This window comes from Lygodium microphyllum, chromosome 18 (genome assembly GCF_053477565.2).
Source record: "Lygodium microphyllum isolate KBCC chromosome 18, Lygodium_microphyllum_v1.1.10, whole genome shotgun sequence".
Classification (NCBI taxonomy): Eukaryota; Viridiplantae; Streptophyta; class Polypodiopsida; order Schizaeales; family Lygodiaceae; genus Lygodium; species Lygodium microphyllum.
Genome location: NC_141152.1, coordinates 91,454,923 through 91,481,088, shown reverse-complemented (window position 1 = coordinate 91,481,088; position 26,166 = coordinate 91,454,923). Strand labels below are relative to the sequence as shown.

Below are 26,166 nucleotides of genomic sequence, written 5' to 3'. Positions count from 1 at the left end.
CACTCCATGTGACTATCATCTCTTCTATCGGTATGATAGGTTTTTGACCATACATCAATTCTGCAGGCATATATCCTGTAACAGCACTATGAGTTGTTCTATCAGCCCACAAAGCATAAGGGAGCAATTGTGGCCACTCTTTTATCTTCTCTCCACATGCTTTTGCCAATGCCTTCACAATAGGTGGATAACCTCTTTCACTTTTGCCATTTCCTTCAGGGTTATAGGCTGAAGTTAAAGCAAGCTTTATCCCCAACCGTGCAAAGAAATCATGAGCTTCATCTGTATCCAACTCACCCCTATCTGCTGTAATTTTTCCCACATAGCCATATCAACAAAAATTCTCTTCTAAGAGAAAAGTACATACGGCATTTGTCGTCTTAGTATGTAGAGCTCTCCCTTCCACTTGATTAGTCAAGTCTTCACGAGCAAGCACAAGATACCTCATTTGCCAAAGACCTGTAAGCATTGTGACCAAATCCACCACCCACTTAAAATGAAGAGACAATGGATATGTGGGTTGCAATCCATCCCGATGTATCACAATTGTATTCCCGTTTGAAAAATATTACTAAACCGACCTCCCGCGCACCGTAAACTCATGCAAAGATTATCTTCAATGCCAGCAGTTAATCTATAACCGCACGCGAGAAATGGAGAACTCTGTCTTGGCAAAACAAGGCCGGGGATTCAAACCCGCATAGCCGCGGGGAAACATCCTCTTGGAAGGAGGTTAAGAGATAATAGTGCAATTAATTTCAAAAAAAAAAATTATTATCCCTTCTCCCCCAGCGGATGCACTGCTGGAGGAGAGGGAGTGTGGGGGGATGGGCTAGTAGGGGCTGCATAAGGAGAGGGGGGGAGAGAGCCATGCAAAGGGCCACGTGGGCGAGGTCCCCTCTCCCCCCCTTGGACTATAAAAACCCCCCTTAGTGGAGGGGGGATTGGTAGTAAAGAAGCAGAGAGGCTACACTGTATTCGTGAGGGAAGAGGAGGACTTAAGGCCGACGCCGTGAGAGAGGGAGGTCGCCACCGTAACCGCTGCAGGCCGCTGGCCATCGCCGCCGTCCAGTTCGCCAATTTCGCCGCCGCCGTTTCCTGAGGAGGCCACCATAAGCTTTCTCTTTCTCCACGTCAATCCTGACTAAAAGTCAAAAGCTTCTAAGGTGGGGGCTTCCTTAACCCCCTTTCACACAAATCCCATAAGTCCATTCCTACCCCCCCCCCCCCCCCCGGGATTTTGAAGAGAAGGAGAGGAAGCTTATAAATCCCCCTTCCCACCAATCACCCCTAGCCGGGATTTTGAAAAAAGAAGAAGAAGAACTCTCAAGCCTCCATTTCCGCAAGGCCGTTCACAAGAACCCTTTCGCGAACCCCCTCTTTTTCCAAAAGAAAGAAAGCCCAAGCTCCGAATCCTAAGGCCTTCCATAAGCCAAATTCTGCAAGTCGGTACTTCTGTCAAGGATCCGTACTTCAAAGGGAATCTCCGCGTACGAGGGAGACGGGCAAAGATCTTAAGGTTGCGTACCAAGGCAAGTAATTCGAATCCGCGAAGGCAAACCAGAAGCCGAAATCACGATGGCCCCTAAAAAGTCACAAGGCGCACCTACAGGAGGATCATCTCCTAGTATTCAAATCCACCTAGCTAAATGCGATTAAAATAAATTGGCTATTTGAAATTTACTTGAAGTAACTCACGACACGAAGTTGGTCATTTGTACTTTCAATGGAATGAACAAAAAAGAACATAAGGTGTCTATGCATTTTTAGCAAGTTGCCTTTGTGCATTGCAAAGCGACGAGTCTAGAACAACTAATGACTATCATTACAAAGTCGAAATTATTGTAGTACACCTTTAATTATGCATGGAAAGATTAAATCGCATGTCGCATTTTTAGACAAATCTTCTTCGTAATGATTCATTAAGGAAATCGTTATCAACCGTAGGAAATTCCAAAGCATGGAAAAGATTCTAAGGGCTGCATGAAATAGGTTAACTCTAGCTTCAATTGGCATGAATCTCATTTAACTACGTAGTAGTTAGGAAAAGGTTGCATATTGCACATTCGACGTACATAAGAATTTCATTCATCAAGGGTACACTTAGGGAAAGGCTGCATGGTTCATTTAAGCGTAAAATCTTAAAAGCTTAGTGGCATGATTCATGAATCCAAGTCCTAGTAGGATCAATGGAAATTATGCCGTAATTTAACATGTGCTTTGGTCTTAACAAGAAAAGTTAGGGATTGTGAATCTAGTCATACGTAGAGGCAATGAATCGCGTGCTTACGTGAATTGCGACGTAATGCAACTAGTTTTTCCCCTTTTAGATCAAGACAACATCTTTAGGAATGGTTCGTCCTTGTTGTAAGACTGGATTACCTAAAACACCTAAACCGCAAAGGATTCGCATAGGATGGTTAAATGGATACAATAAAATACTCCAAGTACTAACTAGGGTTTAGCACGTTAAGGACTTGACCTAGTTTCGCACTTGTTGCCAAGTCGAAACCCTCATACCCAAAGGTCCTACCCACATTCATGGAATGTAGGGACAATTGGATGCGCTTGCAAGAAACGATCCAGGGTTTCTACCCTAAGGATCACTCGATCAAATGTTGAAACTCAGATTGAGATGGAACCCCTAGGACCATCGGCCTAGTGCAATTGGGAATGGGTTGGATAAAAAGACACCCTAAACCCTGCTTCTTGTCTAATCATGATTCCGTGACCAAAAGACGCCATTCGATGGGTAAAATGATCCCACGGAATAGATGCGACACTTATGCAACAAGTTGCAACATCGCACGATCTTGTGGTTCGATCACAAGAGAGTTGCCAATTCCTCGGAATGAGATTGGCAAATTCTTGTGCAAGTTTAACTTGCAAGAGGATGAGTAGTCATCCTATTATATCACCTTTCTTGGGGGGAAAATTTTGCCAAGATAAGGAAATTAGATGTTTGCTTGGAAGCAAAGGACCAATCAATAATTTGGAGCGGCATGGTCGCCATGATTTACTGCTTATAAAACCTAAGATATTGGTTAAGTTGGGTTAATAGGGTACGGCCTTAACCCAAGGACAGAAGGGAGAACAGACAAACCCTTGGGATCTTGCCAAGTCGCAATTGATCCCAGATCGAATGTTGGATGCATTCGGTGAGAAGAATTCACTCCTTAGGAGTTGGCTAAATAATGACCACTCGAAATGATTGTGCTTGTAACAATTTAGAGAGCATTGTTTGCTTTGTTTGCTCAAGGAACTAAAGGATGGAAAGATATCTAATTCTTCAGGTTGAAGGCCTGAAGGGAGAGGCAGCCTCAGTTACCCCCGACTGTCTGCCTGACCCTAACCAAGGGGATTGTTAGCCGCACCGGGAACGTGGACCAAACCCGCCGCGTGAGGTCTCTCCGTTGGGTACTACTTGGAGCAGGAGGACACTTGGATGCCAAGGGGGGGCTCTGGCCGTAAATCCCAAGGGAGGACACTTGGGTGCCAAGGGGGGGCTCTGGCCGTAAATCCCTCGCCTTCCGGGCCCTGCACAAGAGGCCAACGTGACTCGGGATTGGATCTCAAGGCCCGCATACTAGTCTACGGGCGGAATCTTGGATTAGTAATCCCTGTGGATTGCTGGATAGCCTTCGGGCGGATCATGGATAGCCTTTGGGCGGATTATGGATTAGCCTGTTGGCTAGACTTTATGAATGTATTCCAAAGATAAATATGATAACCTGTCGAAAAGGAACTTGTTTGACACTGCTTTTCTATGTCAAGTGCTAAGATTACGTGAAGGAACCAATGTCTAACGGGCTAATTAAGGAAGCTGCTTGATGCATGTCCAACTAAATGTGGTAGATAATTAGACAACTAAAGCAACCTTGAGGAAAGTGCAGTGGATGTGGCCATGGGTCCGTTCTACGGATGGGTGGTCCCGGTTGGCCGGGAACTTTTCTCAATCGTAATGTGGATAGCAAGGAGATCTTCTCAAAGGAAATGAATGGCAAGGGCGCTGACCTAAAGTCTAGGTTACAATAATCCCGGTTTATGCTGTTTTAGAGGAACGGAATGGGACTATGCCTTATGGCAGAGAGGTCGAGCCTTGCATCCTTCTCGTTTCCCATTCTCCTTGAACCAAGTGCAGCGTAAATCCGCTTCGGCCCTGGCGTTTCTGCGTAAAGTAGTTCACTTGGGATTCGAAGCTAGTTGCCGTTTAGGAAAATGAAAATTAGGGGAAGCCCTGATTCAGGTCGGTCCTAAGTGGGAACGGCCGGAATACTTCCGCTACGTGGCAGGCGCGGAAAGTCCTAGATCGCAAACCCCGTAACATTCCATGGGAGTGCCGGGCGGAGCTTTCTAGACTCTCTTTCCAATGGACTGCTAAGACGTGTCCTGAAAGGGAAGAGGTGGACACGTTACAGTCATATCATACATGTTTCCACAAAGTGAGTAATATCCTTATACATACCCTGCCACCAATATCTTTCTTTGATCTTTGTAAAAGTACCCCAAACACCTCTATGACCAGTCCACAAGCTTTCATGAAATTCTTACATTACTTTTACTTGTGAAGCTCTATCACCCAAAACTCGCAATGGCATACCCTGTTTCTTTTTAGCATGTTTCCATAAGTATCCATCTTTTAAGAAAAATTCATAGGCTTTCCTCTTGATCTTCTTAAACTCCTCATCTGACCATTCATCTCTCTTTGTTAATGTACTGAGATATTGACTAATTCTCAGCCACTCTCCTGCATATTTGTATTTCAGAAACACTTCTACACAGGATGCAAAACATCTAAAGTGTCTTCTCTTTGTTGTCCAAGCTTCTGTTAATGCTATAGCAACACCTTGCATTACTAAATTCACTCTTGCAACATCATTTTCAACCATAAGAAAGTCATCTTCTTCCTCCTCATCCATCATCCCATCTTCATTCTCATAACGTGCTCGAGATAACATATCTGCCACTGGGTTATCTCTTCCTGCAATATGCTGAAATTCAGGGTTCGAAGATTTAATGTATGCAATCCACCGAAGCATAGCAATGTGCGGGGTAGCACAACTAGTAATCATACCCAATACCGGCAAACAATCAGTCTCAATGACTACATGAGCACCCATAAAATACTCCTTATTACATTTAAGGGCTGTCACAATTCCCCATAATTCTCTTTTTACCAGTGGATATCTTCTCTATTGTTCAGTCAATACTTTTGCATCAAAGCGTATGCATACCTTTCCCCTTCCTCATCATCTTGCCCAATTGCCCACCCAATCGCGATTGGGCTTGTATCAACAGTAATAATGATAGGCTTTCCATGTGAATAGTCAGCCTTTCTCAACGTAGGAGTAGATTTTAAGAGTTGCTTCAATTTCTTCATTGCTTTCTAATGCTTCCTTTCCCAATGAAATTTCTGACCTTTCCTTAGAAGCTGATAAAGAGCATCGGCTACATGTGCAAAGTGAGGAATCCATATCAAATAGAACACACATGCACCCAAGAATCTACGCACCTCTGATACATTCGTGCATACATCTCGCATTCTATCAATCCAATCTATTTTTGCTGGTAATGGCCTTCGCCCATAAGGCCCACACATATGCCCAACAATCAAAACCTCTTCAACTCCAAAGACAGACTTTTGTCCAGAAAGAGTTAAATGCAACTTTTCTAGACGTGTCAAAATCCTCTCACAATCCACAATATGGTCTGCAACAAACTGTTTGCATCCATGAGCATCCATCTCTTCATTCTTTTCATCCACTGCACATCCTTTGATTGGAACATCATCCAAGAAGGGCATAGTCAATTGTGGTATAAAATCCCTGAGTACCCTATTCATAGCATTTATCATGTGTGCCACTAAGTTTGTTGCACCCTGTGGGAGAGTACACATCTGTACTAACCCCAAAGGAGTCTTCATGGTTGTGATCTCCCTGAGTACCCTATTCATAGCATTTGTCATGTGTGCCACTGAGTTTGTTGCACCCTGTGGGAGAGTACACATCTGTACTAACCCCAAAGGAGTCTTCATGGTTGTGATATCCCTGCTTTCAATTGCAAGCTGAAACTGATCATACCCCGAGTAAAGACCACCCAAAGAATAGATCGCTCTGCTTGCAAAAGCCTCTGCAAATTCATCAACCACAGGACCTGCACCCACATTTCTTATGGTCACTTTATTGACCGGTTGCATGTCTTGAATGAATCTCAAAGCTCCGTTCTTTTTGGGCACAATAAACCAACGATTTGAGTACGGGGCTGAAGAAGGCTCCAAGATCTTCATGCGAATCTGTTCATTTAGCAAATCCATCAGCTTTGGCAAGTAAGCTTTAGGCACTAGAATAAGCCTCAAGTTCCATGGTACATGTGGCACAGTAAATATGACCATAGGAGAGACAACATTTGGATCCACACAACCTATTTCACTTGGTTAAAATGCAAATGCCTTCCCATATCTAGCCAATATCTGCATAAAATAGTTTCTCTCAGCAGGCAAAAAAAACCCTTTTGCACCAACTTTCAATTCCTGTAATGTTTCAGATGTAAACTGATGACCTATATCTTTAGGATCCCAGAAGCTTGGCTGCCTTGACACTTTTTCATACATACCCTCACTCTCTGGTGAAAGTGGCAAAGCAATTGGTTTCACCTTTTTGTCGACTGTCTTATACTTTGTCTCCACAAGTGCTTCAGTCCATTGTAATCGTTCCTGCTGAGCAAACAATGCTATAATATCATACATATCCAAAGAACATACTAACAACACTTTGTTTTCAGCCTCATTTTCTGCATGTATAGTTGCTGAAATTTCAGCCATAGTGTCAGTAATATTCAGCCCATAAAAGATGCCTGAAATGCCATCATTTTCAGCTAACAGCCCCAATGATCTCGGTTTCTTAATAGCCCATTTCATAGATATGCGTTCAGCCCTACACATAGCTTCCATAGGCTTAAACCAACATGAACTGTTTGCTGTAGATTGAGAATTACCAATAGTAAATATATGCTTCATTTCATCAAGACGCGAGTACACCCTCTGAACAGCACTACTGTAGCCCCACATTACAACAGTGCTTAATGAAAATCCAGGTCTTTGAATTCCCTTGCATTTGGAACCAAAGGAGACTCTCGAAGCATATCACGATTTCTAGGATAATTAACACAAACAGTAAGAAATTGGACTGCTTTTCTCCCATCCTTGCTTCTGACTCTTGCATAAGCAGAACCATCATCAAGCACCTTTGTTTCCATTAGCACACCTGTAATATAGGGCTGTCCCAAAATCACTGCATATGAGGAATTATCTTGCACAAAGAAGTGTTGCTCTTCCTGTACATCACCAATTGTCACTTTTACATTAGGACATGCAGCATAGAGCTCCCCTGAAGAATTATTTGCAGCCCTCATACGCCAACCATGATCAATGTCCACAAGCCATGCACCATTTTCATACAATCCCCGCTCAATGACATTTATCTCAGACCCATGGTCAAGTAAAGCAACACAAGGAGTTTCACATTCCCCTATTTTCACTACCATTTCAGTGGTAGCTCTAGCCCAATGATTTCTTGTGTAGTGACTGCGAGAAATAAATCCTAGAGCCTCTTCTCCATATTGTTGTATTTGCCTTACTCCACCATGCATATTGCTACAAGACAATGCATTTTCAACCACTTTCTTCTCTTTTCCACATGCTGTCCATTGCTTGGAAGCATCCTGCATAGACAATCCTGTACTTACTTCATGCTCATATTCAGCCCGAATACCCAACAAACCAGTTTCCTCTTCAAATTGCAGCAATGCACTAGTGGTATCACCAAGAAACTGATGCTTCCTTTTAATTATGTCAATGATCTCATCATGAAATTCTCGCTTGCCAATGCCAAGCACCTCTCCCAAGGTAAATTCCACCCGGCTGTTTAAGATCCGTTCTTCAAGAACCTTCTTAAGATCTGTGGCTGTCTCAATGTTAGATTGCAAATTATATCCTGGCTGCTTGCCCTTCTTTTTGCCCTCTTGTTTGTTATCCTGTTTTTGCTTCTGACTGACCTCTTCCATAACATGCTCGGGAGGTGGCTGATTTGCAGCTTTGGGTTGATCCACACTTCTTGTCATTCTTTTAGATATCCCTGCAATATCTTCATCTCTTTTTCGTTTTTCTTCCACAAGTACATCCATGTTTTGTACCTTTGCTAAATATGCATACACTGAATATGCATCTACCGGTGATTCCCAACCAGTTATGCCATGAATGTCTTGCCTTGCATGAGACATTTCACTATCAGTGACCTTTCTCTTTTCAGCTACATGTAAAGCATGTGTCCATATTTTATCCTTTGGACCAACCATCACTTGGCCATACATTCTATCCAACTGTAGACCAAAAGTAGAAGCATGTACCGCCGCATAAGCATTTCAGACAGCCAAGTCTTCCAACAACTTCTGCATACCTCCCTTTCCAAAATTCAAAGCAAGAGACAATCCCGTTTCTTGTGCATGGATCTTGCCATCTTTCCAAAATATAAGCTTTCATGCCAAGGCCTCCTGATAGGCAGCACAATCCTTTCTCTCGTGCTGCAAACTATCACACCACATACATCTTTTTCCAGGCTTAGGATCTACTGCCGGTCCCCTTTCCTCTTGTCCTTTTTCATCCAATTTTGCAACCTTCAATTGAAGACCCTACATCCCTTTGACCAATTCATCTAAGACATCTTCCCTAACAGAGGGAACAATAGCAGGTACAGCCATAGGGTTAGCCACAAAAGCGGGTGGCTTACTAGATACTTCAACTGTCTTACCCGTAACAGTGGGCAAGCTAGAGACATGCAATCTTTCTCTTCTTCTATGCTTTTTCACAAGCGCAGTAACACCTTTCTTGACATGTCTCCACTCTGTTTTCAAACCTATCTCTGTAGTCTGATCCTCCAGCAAATCATCAAGCTTCTCTTGAAGCTCAGGATCAGCTGCCTATAGAAACAATTCAATTTTCTAACTTCCAAGAGCTTGTTGTTCTGCAAGATCCAACTGCTCAAATCTACTTTCAAATTCTCTTAACAATTTTGTAGCCACAAGACCCTTATTGGTTGGGTTGTATAACCCACTCCTGAAAAGTTTTGCGTGTAATCAAACCGGTATCCTCAATGTAAAATTCTTCCCCGAGTGTCTTCTTGAAGGCTACCCAGTCAACATCCGGCAAGTATAATTCAGTAATCCGTGCTTTCAGTTCATGAACAGTAACACGTACAAAATACCGGCTCCATGCAGATTGAGCCACTCCAAAGAATTCCATCTTCTGAGCATAGGTATGTACATATGCAGATACATTCCTGCCATTGAATAACTTCACTTCACGCTCAACTGCTTGCAAAGCATTCATCACAACACTTTCTGTTTGAGCTGAAGCTGGCATCACCTGTTGTTGTAGAGGATGTTGCAAAGGCCCTAGCCGAGTCGAGCAGAATCTGCCAAGAGGCAGCTATCCATGCCAAGCAGCAGTGTTGGGAGGAGAAGAGATTATTGCAGGAGGCACCAGGGGATCCCACCCTCCACGCACAAGAGGTGCGCGCGCAAGCAGCCATTGCCGGCCTAGAGGACAGGCGCTCCCAGTTCTCTTTCCGAACCTCAGCAGCCTTCTAGGCGCAGAAGGGGGACACGATGTGTGAGGAGTTATTCAAGGTGTACCAGCCCCGCACTGTAGAAGAGCAGATATGTAACCTTCAGGATCAGTATGGGAGAACCCATTCTAGCCCAGACGAGGTGATGGAGATTGCCACCGACTATTACATGTGCCTTTTCTAGCAGGAGACATCTTCACCTAGAGGACAGAGATGTAGACAGCAGTAGACAGCAGGTATGGGATCACATCCCGTTCCTCGTCATAGAGGAGATGGGACACTCCCTCCTATCCCTCTTCACAGAGAAGGAACTAGAGGAGGCTTTCCATAAACAGGATGGGCAGAAATGCCCGGAGGAGGATGGCCTCTCTAAGGCCTCCTTCACTACCTACTGGGAATGGTGAAGGGCCCTCTACTGATGGCCTTCCAGGAGATTTTCACTTTAAGTTAGATGCCAAGGAGTCTCTTGGCACGCCTTATCAGTCTTCTCCCCAAAGGGAGAGACCGGTTGGAGCTTTCCCAGTGGAGACCGATTACCTTATTATCAGTGGCCTATAACGCACTGGTAAAGATGATTGGTAGGCGACTATGTCCCGTGCTTCCAGATATCATCCATGGCACACAGACAGGCTTTGTCCAGGATAGGAGCATCCTAGACAATGTATTTACCTTCTTTGAGGCGACAGAGTGGGCTGAGCACAGTGGGCAGAGACTGGCAGTACGACTCTTGGATTTCGAGAAAGCTTATGACAGGGTGGACTAGGATTTCCTAGAGGGCACCATGGTGAGATTGGGATTCCCCCATGCTTGGATTCATGGGGTCTCTGCCCTGTACAAATCGGCCACCAGCAGGGTTCTGATAGGTGAAAGGCGAGAGGAGGAGTTTCAGCTGGAGAGATTGGTTCGACAGGGCTGTCCCCTAGCCCCATATCTATTTCTACTCTTCGCAAAGGCGATGTCTCACTTCCTCAGGTCACGTGCGAGCAGATTATGCGGCCTCCGACTTCCAATGAGAGAGGAAACTGAGTTGTTAGATTCAGAGTACGCAAATGATACAGCCCTCTACATAGAGGACGATGAGTTGATGCTGGAGAGAATGAGGCTCGCTCTTGACATGTTCTGCTCTACAACGGGAGAGAAAATCAACTGGCGAAAGTCGGTTGGTTTCCTCATAGACCCGAACTCCAGCCCCGGACTCCAGCACGGAGTGGGGCGTCCACTTGGGGTTTAGATGGGTGAGCAGAGGGCAAGACCGTCCGGTATCTAGGGTCCCTCTCATGGAGGAGGATTTGCGTGGTGGACCTTCAAGGGAAGACATGGCAATTGGACCCCTATTTTTTCTGGAAGGAGCTCAAGGAGTGGCGCCTTTGGATCTGGGAGGGCAGACCACTTGTTGAGCTGGAGTGGGATCTAGGAGAGTGGCTATGGCCGGCCTCTGCGGTCGCCAAGAAGTCACCCAAGTTCCTAGAGTATATTGCCAAGATTGGCAGACATGTAATGATATAGGAAGATATGGATTGGGCGTCGTCACGTAGCAGGCACTGGGCAAAGCACAGCATCACAGAGCCCTTCCGACGGACCTTCTGGCACCACCTATGGGATAGCTAGAGGCCAAGGAGGGTGTCGTATTTCTTATGGCTGGTGGCACATGGAGGCTTAGCGGTGGGAAGTTTGCTTGCCCAGATGTAGGAGGGAGGTTGTAAGCGCTGCACACAGCAACCTCTAGAAACCCCAAAGCACTGCCTTTGGTCCTATGAAGAGGCGCAGCTCATGTGGAGAGGAGCATGCCGCATCCTTCGCCGTATAGTACCTATCCTTGGGTGCATCTCATGGGGAGCTTTCTGTTGACAGACACCCAGCCAGGGCCATCACCTTTTGTATAAGGCCGGGATGCAGGACACGATATTCATTATCAAGGCAGGGTCATGCGCAGTGGTCGGTTTGGAGGCTCTACCCATCCGCCAGGTGTTGGAGCCCACAACAGATCGCTCGGAGGTATGGGAGATCATAGGGAGTCTTATTGGATAGCATATCTGGAAGGCACGGTGTCAGGAGGCTTTCAGCGGAGAGAGACTTTCAGCACATGCGACCTTAGCAGAGCTTTGGACCTCCATCATCCACTCCCTCCGCGATGGGATCAAGTGCAGAGCGAGTTCAGGGCTCGAAAGGAGCTCAGAGGTCACTTCATGCGCACTTGGGGTAGCCAGGGTCTATTCTTCGTGATGCAGGTAGACAGTCCCAGTTGGCAATATACCCCCCTCCCCAATGGCTTCTTGCCCCCATCGCCCCCAAACCGTCTTGAGAGGCTTGTATACATGATGTATTGGTGACTTTGCATCAGCTCCAACTAGTCTATGAGCATGGGCACTCTATTGTAATCTTTTTTTTTTTTTGAGTAATATAATCAGCCACATTTTACTTGCAAAAGAAAAAAAAAACATTTGCTTTAACTGTATCTTTCTTGCCTCTGTGTAAGTGACATACATCTTTTCAATTATCTCCCACACATCTTTACATCTACTTGGTTTTTTTTTATGTGTGGAATCAAAGTCTCCGAAACACATATAAAGATCCACTATAGTACCTTCCTATTTTTACTTATTCAATCCTTGTAAACCTTATTCTCTTCCTCCATTGGCTCCTTAGGAAGCTCAAGACATGAACTCTTTACTAAACACCATAGTTGTCCTTTGTTGATGTGTTCCCAATATTTTGTGCTATTTGCACACTTTCCAACATTATGACTGCTACAATTTCAAAAAAACCAGCAATATACAACATGCCAAACTACTGCTCAAGAAGCCTACATCAATTGAGCATCATCCACAGGTTTTAAGACCAAAAACCATTAAATAGGCCCAAAAAACGCCAGTAAACTGAAATCCAATGAATTAAGCGACATGCATGCGTCCCATTGCAGCCAAAAACATCAATATAGCATGCCTACATGATGTACATCTATTGTCCAACAAGAAATACTATATAAGGAGCTCAAAAGGTGTCCATATAACCCAAAAAGCATCAAAATACGAGTCTAAAATTCATAATTTTTCTTGCTATATTGCTGCAATTTTTTGTGCTGAAAATGGAATCCACAGAAAGTCAACATAAATAATTTTTCTGTGATTTTTTCCCTTCCAGAATGGCACCTAAAAGTTGCATAGAAATTGTTTCTTTTGTCTTCAAAACAACCAGTTCTCTTTCCCTACAGCGTGAGCACTCAGTTTGTGAATCAGTTCAAATCTAACCACTTCAGCTCTACAAGTGTGAAAGCAAATTCCCAATTAACCAGTTCAAGGAGTACTCCAATGTGAACACAAGTTTCAATCTTTGGTAGTGTAAAAATTGTTATTTTGAGAGGGGCCTTTAACCTTAGTATTAAGGTTAAGAAGCCTTTTAAAAAAGCTAATATATTTGTAGCAGGATGGCACTGAATCCTGCCAAGCCTTCAGCCCATTTTCGCCATAGTCAAATCCATCGCCAACATCCTCTTGTTCTCCACTAAGATCCAAGAGCTAAAGCTCTCTTGTAGAGGCAAAGTCTAAAATCAAACTTCTCCTCTCTTCTCTATTCATTGTTGGACAAAGCCCGTGCTTCTTTAAACAAGCTAACCATGTGCTTTCAAGCTCAAGCAAACCTGAAGCTTAAGCACTCCCCTTGCTTCTGGCATCCATTCATGTGCTGATTCAATTCAAAAACAAACTAAAACCTTGCTGCAATACTTCTATTTCTAGTCTTCAATGGCTTCCCGAATGCATTCAAAGTGGGCAATAGAGTCCCAAATCCGAGCTACAATGGCTCTTCCAATCCGTACACTTGACTTGAGTTGATTAAAAGAATATTTGTACCTCATTTAATTGCAAACAACAAGCCTGCAATCGATGTAGACCAAGCTTGACGAGCTCCTCAATCTAATTCTTCACTCCCACTCTAATACCAACTGAAAAGACTCGAGCTAGACATGCAACAAAAGGCAAATAGGCACAAGGTATGGAGAGACAATCGATCTTCTTCTTCTTCTTTATTCTTCATTCTTATCTTCTTCCATTCTTCATGTCCTCTACTATGATGAGTATCTCTAAAAGTGGATAGATACTCTTTTGACTTGTCACTTTACACACAATCTCACTTTATTGATGCATACATAAACTATGACATACACTAAGACACATTTCTTTTTTTTTCGTGAATGAGTGTATATTAATATTGGAATATTTACATCGGCCTTCACGCCAACCAAACAGAAAGGATACAAGTCTCACATTTTTACATCAGACCATCAGGTCAACAAAGAAGAAAACACAAGTACACCTAAAAGTCTATCACAACTGTAACACAAAAATGTCACTCAGAAAGGACAGCTGGAGTGGAGCAAATAATATCCAACCAGGGAGAAGCAATGTCAGGAAGAACCAAATCAGCTAGGACCATAGAGGTGATCTGCCATAATACTAAACCACGAACACGGGCCCCATGACCATGGATACCCGATACTATATAAAAAATGAAAGCATTCCGAGTACGCCAAATATGCCACAAGGCTGTCCATCTAAGGAAATGGAACTAGCAGGAATAATCTAAATGCAAAGAAGACGAGGAAATCATCTTTCCCATAATCCACGAACGAACTGATATCCGTTGCTGAGTTGCCGCAGACCACACACGGGAAACAAAACTCCAAATTTGTCTAGCAACAAGGCAAGAGACAAAAAGATGAAGCATTGTTTCATCGTATGCGGTACAGAACACACAACGACCAGCAAAGATCTTGTGGGCTCGCAGCACATCGCTAGTTGGAAGACCCCCAATTAGTAGCCTCCACATGAACACTTTACCCTGATACAGAACCTTAGACTTCCAAAGCTGGATGAATCTTTCCTGCCACTTCTTTTTGCTATCCCAAGTATGCCATACTTTATTAGCCTTTTCTATGATCCATCTCTTGGCCTCCACTATTTGATGATAAATCTGGTTAGTTGATCTTTTCTCAAAATCATCAGGAATCACAAACTTCCAATCACACCATGGAGAGGACTGTTGTAATACCGGCAAAGGGGAGAACCTCAAAAGCCTATTCTATATAGACCTAAGACAACCAAATGTCATGATAACTGCGAGGTACCCAGAAGTGCTAACATATACCCCGAAAAGAATAAAGACAAGCTTGTCCAGGAATGACATCATCAAGGACTGTCTGCAACCCCAAATGAGCCATCGGATTAAACTTATCTTTGTGCAAATATTTATGAGGCCAATCCAACAACCTGGAAGTAGCCAGCACTTCTCCTTGCAATGAATTCTCCTCCTTACGAGAGTCAGGAGGGCGCCAAACTGCAAAGCATAACATCGCCTACCAAGAGGCAATCAAATGAGAAAGGAGAAAACACTGTGAGACCTTTATAGGTCTTGTGGAATTAAACACATGCCACCAAGAAGCATGAATAACCGTGCTGCCATGAGAGATTCCAGTATTTTCTATGAAAATTTTTACAATATCTGACCACGGATGATTCTCTGTACATAATGCCTGTAAAAGTGCTAGCTTCAAGGCTGCCATATGCAAGTTAGCATCCAACAAAGTTGCTCCCCCCATCCTTTTAGGAGTAGTAATATGCTGCCACGAAATCCACACCTGACCTAAGCAATTCCCTTTCTTTTTCCACAACATGAATCGGATAGGTTGAACCAATTCCAGAAGAGACTTCTTGGTCCAAGGAAAAAGAGGCAAGAAAAATGAGATCATGCTGATCATGATGCATTGAGCAACCTTAAGTCGCACATGAAGAGGCCAACCTTGAGACTTCCAGTACATGAACCGATCATGAATACGGGATGACATCCAATCCAGCAATGTACGGGGAGCTACATCCACACCAATAGGACAGCCCAAATGTCTGGTTATGTTTCCCCTAGAAATCACAATACCATGCCAGCCCAAGGCCTACAAATCATTCTCCGTGCAAGAAAGCAGTGTAGATTTCTGAGTGTTAATATGAAGTGCTGATGCAATAGCAAAAATATTCCATGCAACCATTGCTCGATTGACATTCAAGTGATAGTCTTAAGAAACATGAAGGAATCATCTGCCAATGATTGCCCCAAAAGTTGGGCCCCGCAAGGAAGAGTCAAACCAACTATCTCCCCTTGATCAGCAGATATGGTATAAGACACATTTCTCAACACTCAAGTGAAGCTAAGTGTGATTGTCAAAAACGATTTCTTCCTTTTCACTTGATCGGTTAGCGTACAACTATGTGAATGCTCAATTACATATGTGTTTGTTGCAGACATTTCTCTAGGTAGTAGGTCCTATATAGCACTTTATTAGAAGACACTAAAGCAGGTTCACAGCAGTCTTTAAGAGCACTCTTTCTTGAAAATCAACGGTAAACTTGATTCTTAACATGCATTAGAATTTTGCAAATCTCTCCACCATGGATCATTGTACACCTTTTTTACAGTAGTAAATATCAGTGTCAAAATACATGCAAGCGGTCATGTTCATGTAATTTTCTTCTCATAATTTAGCTTCACAGAACAGCAGCTTTCACTCAAATGATCATCTTTAACAAATGCTGGCAGTCCTGACTATGCATCCATCAGTCAATAATCAGGTCACATTCAAAATTTATATAATTCCTTGCTATAGCCAGAAGTCGACACTCAACATACAGCATAGACATTTCGCCTGTCACGAAGTAAATGTTGTAGCTTGAGGTCGTTAACAAGAAAAGGCCTGTAAAATACAAAGGAAGAAACCATGAAATTGGACAGCTCTGCAAATTATACACGAGGAAATAGATCTTCTTACACTTAACATTGTCATGTGGTGCTTTGGCCAACTTACAGCTCCTTAAAAAACTTCGATACAAAGAAGGAAAATGAAAGCTAAACATTTGAGTGAAAGAGTTGTATCGTTTTTCAATTGGCTTATAATAGAGGCATGCACGCACACAAAAGAGAGAGAAAAGAAAGCAAAGAAGTGAAGGGGTGCACGGTAAAAGTTTACGCAAAAGACTTTTATTAGTTGAAGCAACCTTTATATCCTTATTCTTTGTAAATAAAATATCTTCCATTATTCAAGGGAAGGAAGAAAGAAGAAAGTTATATTAACATCTGCCAAATCCCCATGATGACCTATGAGACCCAAGTATGTGATACAAATGTGAAGTGCACGAAAGTTTAAAATTGTTCGTATAAGGGCATTACGAAACTGTGTAAACTATTATAAGCAAATGAAATGAAAATGAAAACTAGTGAAAACTGAGTCTATAAAGCAAAGCAAAAACTGATGAGTAAAAGGATATGACATAATCCTCTCTCAAGGGCTAAAACCATGGCATCACAAGGCTGGCCTGCCTCCAGTAACCATCTCATCTCTCTCTCTCTCTCTATCTCTTCTCTCTCTCTCTCTCTCTCTCTCTCTCTCTCTCTCTCTCTCTCTCTCCAGAAACCTTCACACACGCACACACACACACACACACAGAGACAGAGAGAGAGATTTACTTATGCAAGGCAGCATATGCCTCTGCCTTCTCAAGAGGAAATCCAGTAGAGTAGAAAGCAATTAGGCAGTCACATACCGGCCACCTGTAGGAAAAATATATAACTGAATCAAGTATCCAAGCATTATTTCTTCATGTTACTCCAATAATGTTCAGGTCACTAATTGTGACTATATGGGAGATGAATAATGGTGGAGGCACGGAAATCTGAACCAAAGCAACCAGTGCATATAAAGGAAAACAACTAGCTACATTCTTATTTTCGAAAAACTTATTTTTGACATTGTTAATAACAAATATTTATTGTGTCTTTATTGATTGAAAGCTTCACACATAGCATTCACAAATCCTTTGGCATTTGCATGCCTCTGCTCTTCCATCCTCAGTATCAAATTAACATAGATGAGTGATGTATGCTGCAAACAGCAAGATTCATCAATAAGCAGCCATGTTGATGATATTGAACTGAGCCATGTTGATGTTGATGTGGGAACTTTTGGTAGTGTACCAAAGTGCCCATGCATACAAGACAACTCAAACATAAAAATCTAAAAGCACAGAACCAATCAATCCAACTTCACAGCCATTTCAAAACCTCTACAAACCAGTCCATACTCATGCATACAAAGTTGAGATAGCTAGCTTATTGTTTTTCGTGCACTGTCCCCACATGTCTTAGCCACAAAGGCAGTTGCCACATGCCCAAGAATGACCAATATTCAAAACCATGCTAGGATATTTTGATTTTATGCAGCAGCTCAAAGTGACTTTCACAAAATAAGATTTCAAACTGAGAGTTGCACTTTCGGATTTCACATATGAAAGTAGAAAGAATCAAGTGACAGGACACTCTTTTCAGAGTTCCTTGTGCTTTGCATTTTACGTAGGCTATTTAAAAAAAATTCCTTTTCTTGAAACAAAAAATCAGGTGATAGATCCTTAACATAGAAGAATGGGTACCTTCTAAACATTCATGCTTCCAAGCCACATATTGGGTCTATCTTTTTGATCTCACTCAATCCTTGTGGTATACAAACTGCCTTGGAGTCATGTCTATTGAAGTAATGTTGAAGCCTTTGTCAAAAGATGTTTGTCTACGATGACAAAATTCCACATTTCTAACAAACAAGGCCTTTTTTCCCAAAGAAAAGAAAACTCTATAAATAACACCTCAAAGAAAATCCCCTTGAGGTAAAGTAACAAGTGCAAAGAAACCAATAGAGAGTAGCTAAGTTTTTGTCCAAATCCTCAAAAGAGTCTTTGTACTGGTGGCATCCTGAAGATCAATAGCGTAGTTGCACATCGCAGTCCAAATGTACCAAGCAATAATGCTAGCAATCAGCTTCCATCTACAACAATGTTCCTAGGTACATTGTGCTTGTGAGTTATCGAGAGCCTCTTCTCTTCAATCACTATTTGCAATCAAGTCGAGCCATACTCTTGAATAAAGGACTTAACTCTCCTTGGGGAGAATCTCTATATAAGTTCTTGCCTCAATTGAAGCCTTGTTCGCAATTTAGGAGATACAACAAGAGATCTAGAGGCAAAAAGTACAAAGCCTCAAGGGGCACAAAGCTATGATAAAGACAATGATAGAGGGAGTACCTCCTAAGTAGAGAAGAAATCGACCCCAAAACCAAAACACATGCTATACTTGTTGCAACAGCCAATGGTTGAAAAAAAAGTCAACCACCTCTTTGACCTAGATTTCTCTCTTCTCTAGAAAGGATATCCTCTTTTAGGTCATTGTTACAAAGAAATACCAAAATTCAAAAACATAAATGAAAGCATACGAAAAAGCATAAACTCAACAGAACACAATTAGGGGTAGGGTAACTCAGAGATAATAAACACAGTGAAGATATGAATGAATGAATGCTGAATATACAATGTTGTGTCCCGAACTCTCATGTATCAAGGATCAAATGCAGAGATAATGTGTTGGAGAGTGTGTTGTACACCTAATGGATCCCGAATCACAACAAGGCAACCTCTAAGATGTCAAACAGCAACATATGCAGCAAATGAAGTGTTGGATCAGAGTCGTACGCATAGAGGAGAGAGAAAAGCCATCAACGCAGCAGCAACTGATGATGTGGAATCTGTACGGCAGCCAGCAGTGAAAACCCAGCTATAGATGATGATGTGGCAGCTTATACAGCAGCCAGCAGAGGTAAAAGCAGCAGATCTGCAATCGACTAGGGAAGGGCGGCAGCCAATAGGTGTAAACGCAACTGTAGATGCCATGTGGCAGCTGACAGCAATAGAGGAGTAATCAACAACAGCAATCAGAGCTGGACAGCAGCTGCAAGAGGTATGAACTGTGCGATGAAGGCTAGAAATAGGTCCCAGATAAATGTAGATAACGTCGAGCAGCCTCAGCTGAGATGTCCTCCATGAACGGGGTATGGGCAGTGAAGATAGAGGACCTGAAACCTACAAAAACGAGATTGATCTGAATGGAGGGCAGCCTACCTATTTATAGAAAGTCTTGGGACCTCAAACCTCCCCCCATTTAGGACCCCCTAGTGTGATGTGTGATGTCATAAAAGGTGCACTTAATGGAGGGTGAAAAGAGAGGTGTATCAAAACTAGTGGGTGGGATGGGTGGGAGATTTAATGGATTTGTGATTTGTGTAGATGCAAGAAATGAGCTAGGTTCCTTATGTCCATTAAATTCAAATGATGAAAAAGATGATTCACCAAAATCAAATTAACCATGAGATGTAAAAGCTAAAGGAAAATATGAAGGAGCACTCATCAATGAATGTTGCAGCTTTTGCTTACCTTTTCTTAAGTTCAAATGGAAAAATATATTCTCTTCAGGGCTTATAAACCAATACTTGCTATGAAGAATTCCTTCATCTTGAGGAAGTATATTCAAAACATTGAGAAATATTGATTTGCGTATCTGACATAGGAGTGAATGAAGGTGGGGATGTGTATGGAAAAGATGAAAGAGGTAGAGATGGAGATGATGGTGGTAGAGAGAAAAATGGTTTGTACTCCGTGCTAGTTTCCACATCAAGATGGCTAGTCCTTTGTGGAGCTTCTATCCTTCCTATAAAATCATTAGATCGGTACACCAAATCTAAAGGGAATAACTCAAATTTACCTTCAATCTGTTGATAAGCTTGATACATGAGGATGAGATCATATACTCCATCGTAATCCAAAGACTCTCTAGCAATGTCAAAACTTACAAGGAGCAAGCTGTGAGGTCCACCCTGTCTCGTATCTCAGTGTGCTAGGCTCAAAATATAGTATCCCGAAACAACGTTTCACAGCTCCTGAAACAAGAGAACCGTTTTGGTCTGAAAAGGAAAAGAAAAAACGGTGTTTCACAATCCTATGGGGAATGGGTAGACCGAGTAAGCTGCACTACCTCCTGCAGCTCCTCTAAAATCTACTCCTCCCTCCTCCTCCTCCTCATCCTCATCCTTCTCCTTCTTTCCTGCTTCTAAGTTCTTCTCCTTCCTTCTTTCCTTCTAAGTTCTTCTTTTTCTTTCATCCTTCTTCTTCTTGATTCTTCTTCCATCCTCCTCCGCCTCCCTCTTCTCCTTCTTTTTCAATCTTTTTCCAAGTCCTTAACTTTTTCCAATTACCTAAGCCCTTAACCTTAAGGTTTAAGCCTTAAACCTCTTCCAACTTCCATCCTTTTCCTTCTTCCAAGTTGAAAGTTTAGAGCCGAGAGTACAATGTCTGCAACAACATATACCCGAATTTCATATAAAACTTTAAGTCTTTATGTCATATGATCAAAATCATGATTTACTACACGTATCACAAGTGAAAACTCAATGGTTAAGACAATTAAGACTCAATTTTCAAAACTTTAAACAACAAATTTATGACTCATAAATCATCTGAAGACTGACATCAAGAATGGCGGAACCAAGATGCATAATAAGTAAAATCAAGATACATATAACTATGTCATATCAATAATATGTGAGAGATAATCTATCTGAAGTCCAATGAGTACTAGTAACTACTAAGTATCAACATTAATTAACCACCATAATATCATCATGTGCATATGTAATGCCACTAGTGATTAGTAACCGCAATGCTTTCGATCATATAATATGAACACTTAAAGCTTTATATGAAATTTGGATACATATTGTTGTAGCCATAGATACATTTACATATCTACATAATAACCTATGTATTTTAGTATAGAATCCGAAACATCGTTTCCACCTTTCCAAAATTTAACTAAACCTCCAAAACTCCGGTTTTTTCCATTTCCATTTCCCCCCGTTTTTGAAACTCCGACGTACTATGGCTCGGGAGCATCATGATGTAGTAAAGATATATTCAAAGTCATCTTGCCCTCCTATTATTCCTACTTCTTACGAAGGGCTTTTTGTCAAAGAGAACCTTGCTCTAATACCATGTTAAAAAATACGCTAATGTGGAAACATAAATAAAAGCGTATGATAAAGCATAAACTCAACAAAACATAGTTAGAATGAGGGCAACTTAGAGATAATGAACACAGTGAAGATCTAAATAAATGAATGAATATTGAATATACAATGCCTATGCAGCAGCAAACAAACCATGTCTCGAGGACCGAGACAGAGGTAATGAACTAAAGAGTGTGTTGTTCTCCTGACATCTCGAATCGCAGCAAGGCAGCCTCCAAGATGTCGAACAATAGCAAACGCAATAGATGATGTGCTCGATTAGTGTCGAATACGCAAAGAGAGAAAAACAATCAACACAGCAACAACTAAGAATGTGGTAGCCTGTACAGTGACTAGCAATGAAAACGCAACTATAGATGATGATGTGGCAACATGTATAACAACACGCAAAGGTAAACACAGAAAATCTGCGGTCAACTAGGACAGGGCAGTAGCTAGCAGGTGTAAACACAATTGTAGATGCCATGTGGCATCTAGCAAGGACGCAATTGATCAGAAGCAACAGTCAAGACTGCACTAAAGCTGTAGAAGATGTGGTATACGCAATGAAGGTTGAAAGCAAGTCCAGGATGGATGTAGACAATGTCGAGCAGCCTTGATTAAGATATCCTCCGCGAACGAGGTGTAGGCAGTGAAGCTAGGGGCTTGAATCCTGCCAAAACGAGATTGGATTGAATGGAGGCCTCTCCCCATTTTAAACTCTCTCAAACCGCTCCCCGTTTTATGGTTTTCATTAATTAAGAATTTTTGGGGTTGTTTAAGAGGCTAATTCAGCATGTAATGCATATTTTAGCTCAATAATTTTGACTAATAGAGAAAAGATATTCACTTTTATGGTGGAGGGCCACCTTCAATGAAAAGACTTGGATTAGGCAAAGTTAACAAGATTCTCTGAAGAGAGGATCAAAGAGTGGCATATTGTGTTGGCTTGATAAATGGATAGATAATTGAGCCTATTAGAGAAGGCCCCTTTAGGCATTACAGTGAGATCCCAAAGAATGAGTTTGGAGGAATCTATTCCTTGATAGGCCATGCAACATGGCCTTATTTGGCTACACTACCAAGTTTGGAAAGAGGATTCAAATGAATAGGATCAAAGCATAGCCAATAGCTACTTTCCAATGTGCCAATAGGGTATCTCAAAGTTGGACTCTTAGAGAAGGCTAGATAACAACTTTAGGCCCACCAAGATACCCCTCTTCCTATGACTACTAGCTCATGGAAGCTTAGTACTTGATACATGGCTTGGATACGAGAAGATCCCAATGGCATGTGTGAGATGTGCTACACCAAAGAAGATGCAGAGACGCTGCCTATAGCATTATCCCAGAGCTTAGGATGTAGATGGTCTTTCATGGCACAACAAAGACCATGGTTGTGATGTGCCGGTCATAGCTTGGGTTACAAACAAAGATTCACCACGTGGATACGAAGATATTTAAGGAAGATAGTATTTTCTCATTATTGGATAGCCATTTGAGTAGAATCCCCACTTGAGATTAGTCACAAGCACAATGGACCTAGGGGCATTATCACAAATGGGAGCTAATTGCTAGCATTATTGTTTGGTGCATTTGGATTGCAAGGTACAATCATACTATAGACCTCCAAAATGTCTCCATTATAGAGATTCTCTAAGGATTTGGATAGAGGTCATTGATACTCTTTGCAAGAGTGTAAACACCCCGAACAACGTAGTATGCTTAACAATTATGATATTCGCTTGTTTTCGAGATTTAATATAAAAAAGAATGAACACTTAAAGCTGAAAATGAAAATTACTCACAAAATTACAACCATGATAATGTAAAAGTAATGGAGACAAGATTGAGGGTTGAAGATGGGCAACCCTCCCCCGAAGGAATGTATTTCTACTCAACCCAAGTCCCTTAGGGAAGAGCTCAGTTACAATCAACCTAAGAGTGAGGAGAAGTAATTCTCACTCTCACAAGATCATGCAAAGATGTACAAACACACATGCATTATCTATTATGAAATGATAAGAACTGATTTCTTTACAGTATGAGAGAACAAAGAGGGGAAATCAGCCTTTCTCCATCGTTGATCAGCAGTACATGGATAGGGCTTGCTTCTTGTTGCTAAAATGGAAGAAAGAGCTCGAGAAGGAGGTGCCGTAATGAATTTACAGGCTTGCTGTCCTGTAAAATAGCAGTGATAGAAGAGGGAATATGGAGGAATTTGATAATGGAGAAGTGGGGGATGATGATGGGGATGGATGGGGCCAGTTTCTGGCTATCTCTGGGTGCTATACATGAGTTTACAGCAAAGAAAAATGATGTTGAATGAAGAAAAACGAGCTCTTATTTATAGGAGAGGGAAGAGCTAGTACAAAAGGGAAAAGTGGAGTAGCACAAGACAAGTGTCCAACCACATGTCATGAGTTGTGACAAGTGGTGGGACTCTTGGAAACTTGTGTGACAAGTGTCTTGACACTTGTCTCTTCTCTATGGCCTTCCTTTTTGGGCTGAATACTGTCAAGAATAGAAACAACCAAATTTAGTGAGCACAGTCAGGGTACAAAATTTACTATTTTTAGAATGGCATCCCTATTTTTTAGGACTAGCATTTTTAGGCTAATTCGAGGCTCCTAAAATTTAGGGACCCCCCAATATGGGTGTCATATGAAAGCTTTTTCCGTGTACATCGCAAAAATGGTATCAGAATCTTCATGTGACTTTCCTATGCAAAGAAATGTGCATTTCAAGCTTTCAGCCCACACATGCACATTGTACAAGCATTTTATGATCATGCCATCTTGTTGATTGTAACTCTTTGTTCTGGCGGATCTAGCCCACACTTCAAGGCATCAATCATTTCTGTGTGCGAGTCTAACCCTGATATGCGTGAGTTTTGGTCACAGGCGCCCAATCGGGCCATTTAGGTGGAAGTGTGAACTATCTTTTCTCTAATCCACCACGTGGGTCCACCATAACCTGTGACCACTCATCAGTGGCCAGCTCCAATGCACTTTTCTTTATATCTAATTAGTGCAAAGGAAACAAATTTAATAAATCATTATATAGACAAATTAATGAAAAATGATACAAATTTTGTTTCTATAGAGTTGTGACAGCCCTCTGGCTTTTATTCAGCTGTCCTCAGCTGAAAAGCTTCTTGATATGGCTGAAGAATGTCTGGGTAATCCTTCACGAATTTTTCATCTACCCACTGTGCATCTGTTGTGGGTAGATTATTGAATTTTAGTAAGAATTTTCGTGTCACAAGGCCACTTCTCATGGTTCGATCCTTGTGAAACAAAATCTGTTCAAGTTCCAAGAGTTGCTCTGTTTCTTCAACTTCTGGGGGATCTTCAATAATGGGTTCCTTTGGTTCTGGTCCTATGTAAGGTTTTAGCAAACTTACATGAAAAGCATTGTGTATTTTCCAATGAACAGGAAGCTCAAGTCGATAAGAAACTTCATTTATTTTCTCAATCACTTTGAAGGGTCCAAAGTATCTACTGGAGAGCTTTGGAAAAGATGAATTTTGATCGGAACCTTGTTTGAGCCTGCTTTTATCAAACTTTAGCAAGACATATTGACCTTTTTCAAAAGCCAAAGGTCTTCTTTGTTTATCTGCTTGCTTCTTTTGTCGCTCTTGGGCAACTTTGATAGTGACTCGAACTTGATCCATTGCTGTTTTTAAATCTAAAGCAAACTCATCAGCAGCAAAAATCTTATCTTTAGTGCGAATAATTGGAGAAGGAATCACTTTACCCTGTACTATTTCATTTGGAGCTTTCCCTGTGGATGAGTGCACTGTATTGTTGTAAGCAAACTCCAATAATGGAAGATATTTCTCCCATTGTGACTTATGTTCACTAACATAAGCTTTCAACATATCCAAAAGAGTGAGATTCATCACCACTATTTGGCCATCACTTTGAGGATGAAAAGCTGAGGAGAACTTTAAAGTGGTTTCCAAATTCTCAAATAAAGCATGCCAAAAGTCACTTGTGAATTTGGAGTCTCTATCTGAAATGATCTCGAAGGCATACCATGTAATCTGAAGATATGTTGAATGAAAAGTCTTGCAACTTGTGTGGATTTCAATGTTTTATGACATGGAATAAAATGTGATTGCTTGCTGAATCGATCAATTATGACCCAAATCATATCATGACCTTGAGGTGTTCTTGGAATACCTGAGATGAAATCCATTGTGATAGATTCCCATGGATCTTTGGGCACTAGAAGAGGTTGCAACAATCCTGGAGTTTTCTGCCTATCATACTTGGATTTTTGGCATACTAGACAAGCCTCAATGAAGTTATGTGTATCTCTTCGTAATGTTGGCCAATAAAAGTAGCGCTCAATTGCACTTAGAGTGGCTGCCCTCCCTCTATGCCCTGAATAAGGGGGTTCATGACTTTCCTTAAGCACCTTTTGTCGAACAAGAAGAGTGACACAAAGGCGATTGTTCATGAGAAGGTAACCGTTTTTGATGGAATAATCTGGATGAGAACCTCCTTGCTGTAAATTTGACCAAATTGCTACAAAATCAATATCTTCATCGTTTGAAAATCTTCATGATGAGCCACTATAATAGTTGCAATGCGAGGCACTCTAGAAAGTGCATCAACAA

General features: G+C 41.9%; 1 protein-coding gene across 1 annotated transcript in view; it reads right to left on the bottom strand.

Annotated features, from left to right (window-relative positions):
- The window catches only part of LOC148021147 (inositol hexakisphosphate and diphosphoinositol-pentakisphosphate kinase VIP2-like), a 261,593-nt gene that overhangs the window by 177,994 nt on the left and 57,433 nt on the right, over positions 1-26,166 (bottom strand). The window contains exons 5-6 of the mRNA XM_087698993.1: positions 17,127-17,210; positions 16,293-16,356 (exon numbers count right to left, since the gene is read on the bottom strand). Coding sequence (XP_087555119.1) covers positions 16,293-16,356; positions 17,127-17,210 — 148 coding nt within the window. The remainder of the gene's footprint in view (positions 1-16,292; positions 16,357-17,126; positions 17,211-26,166) is intronic.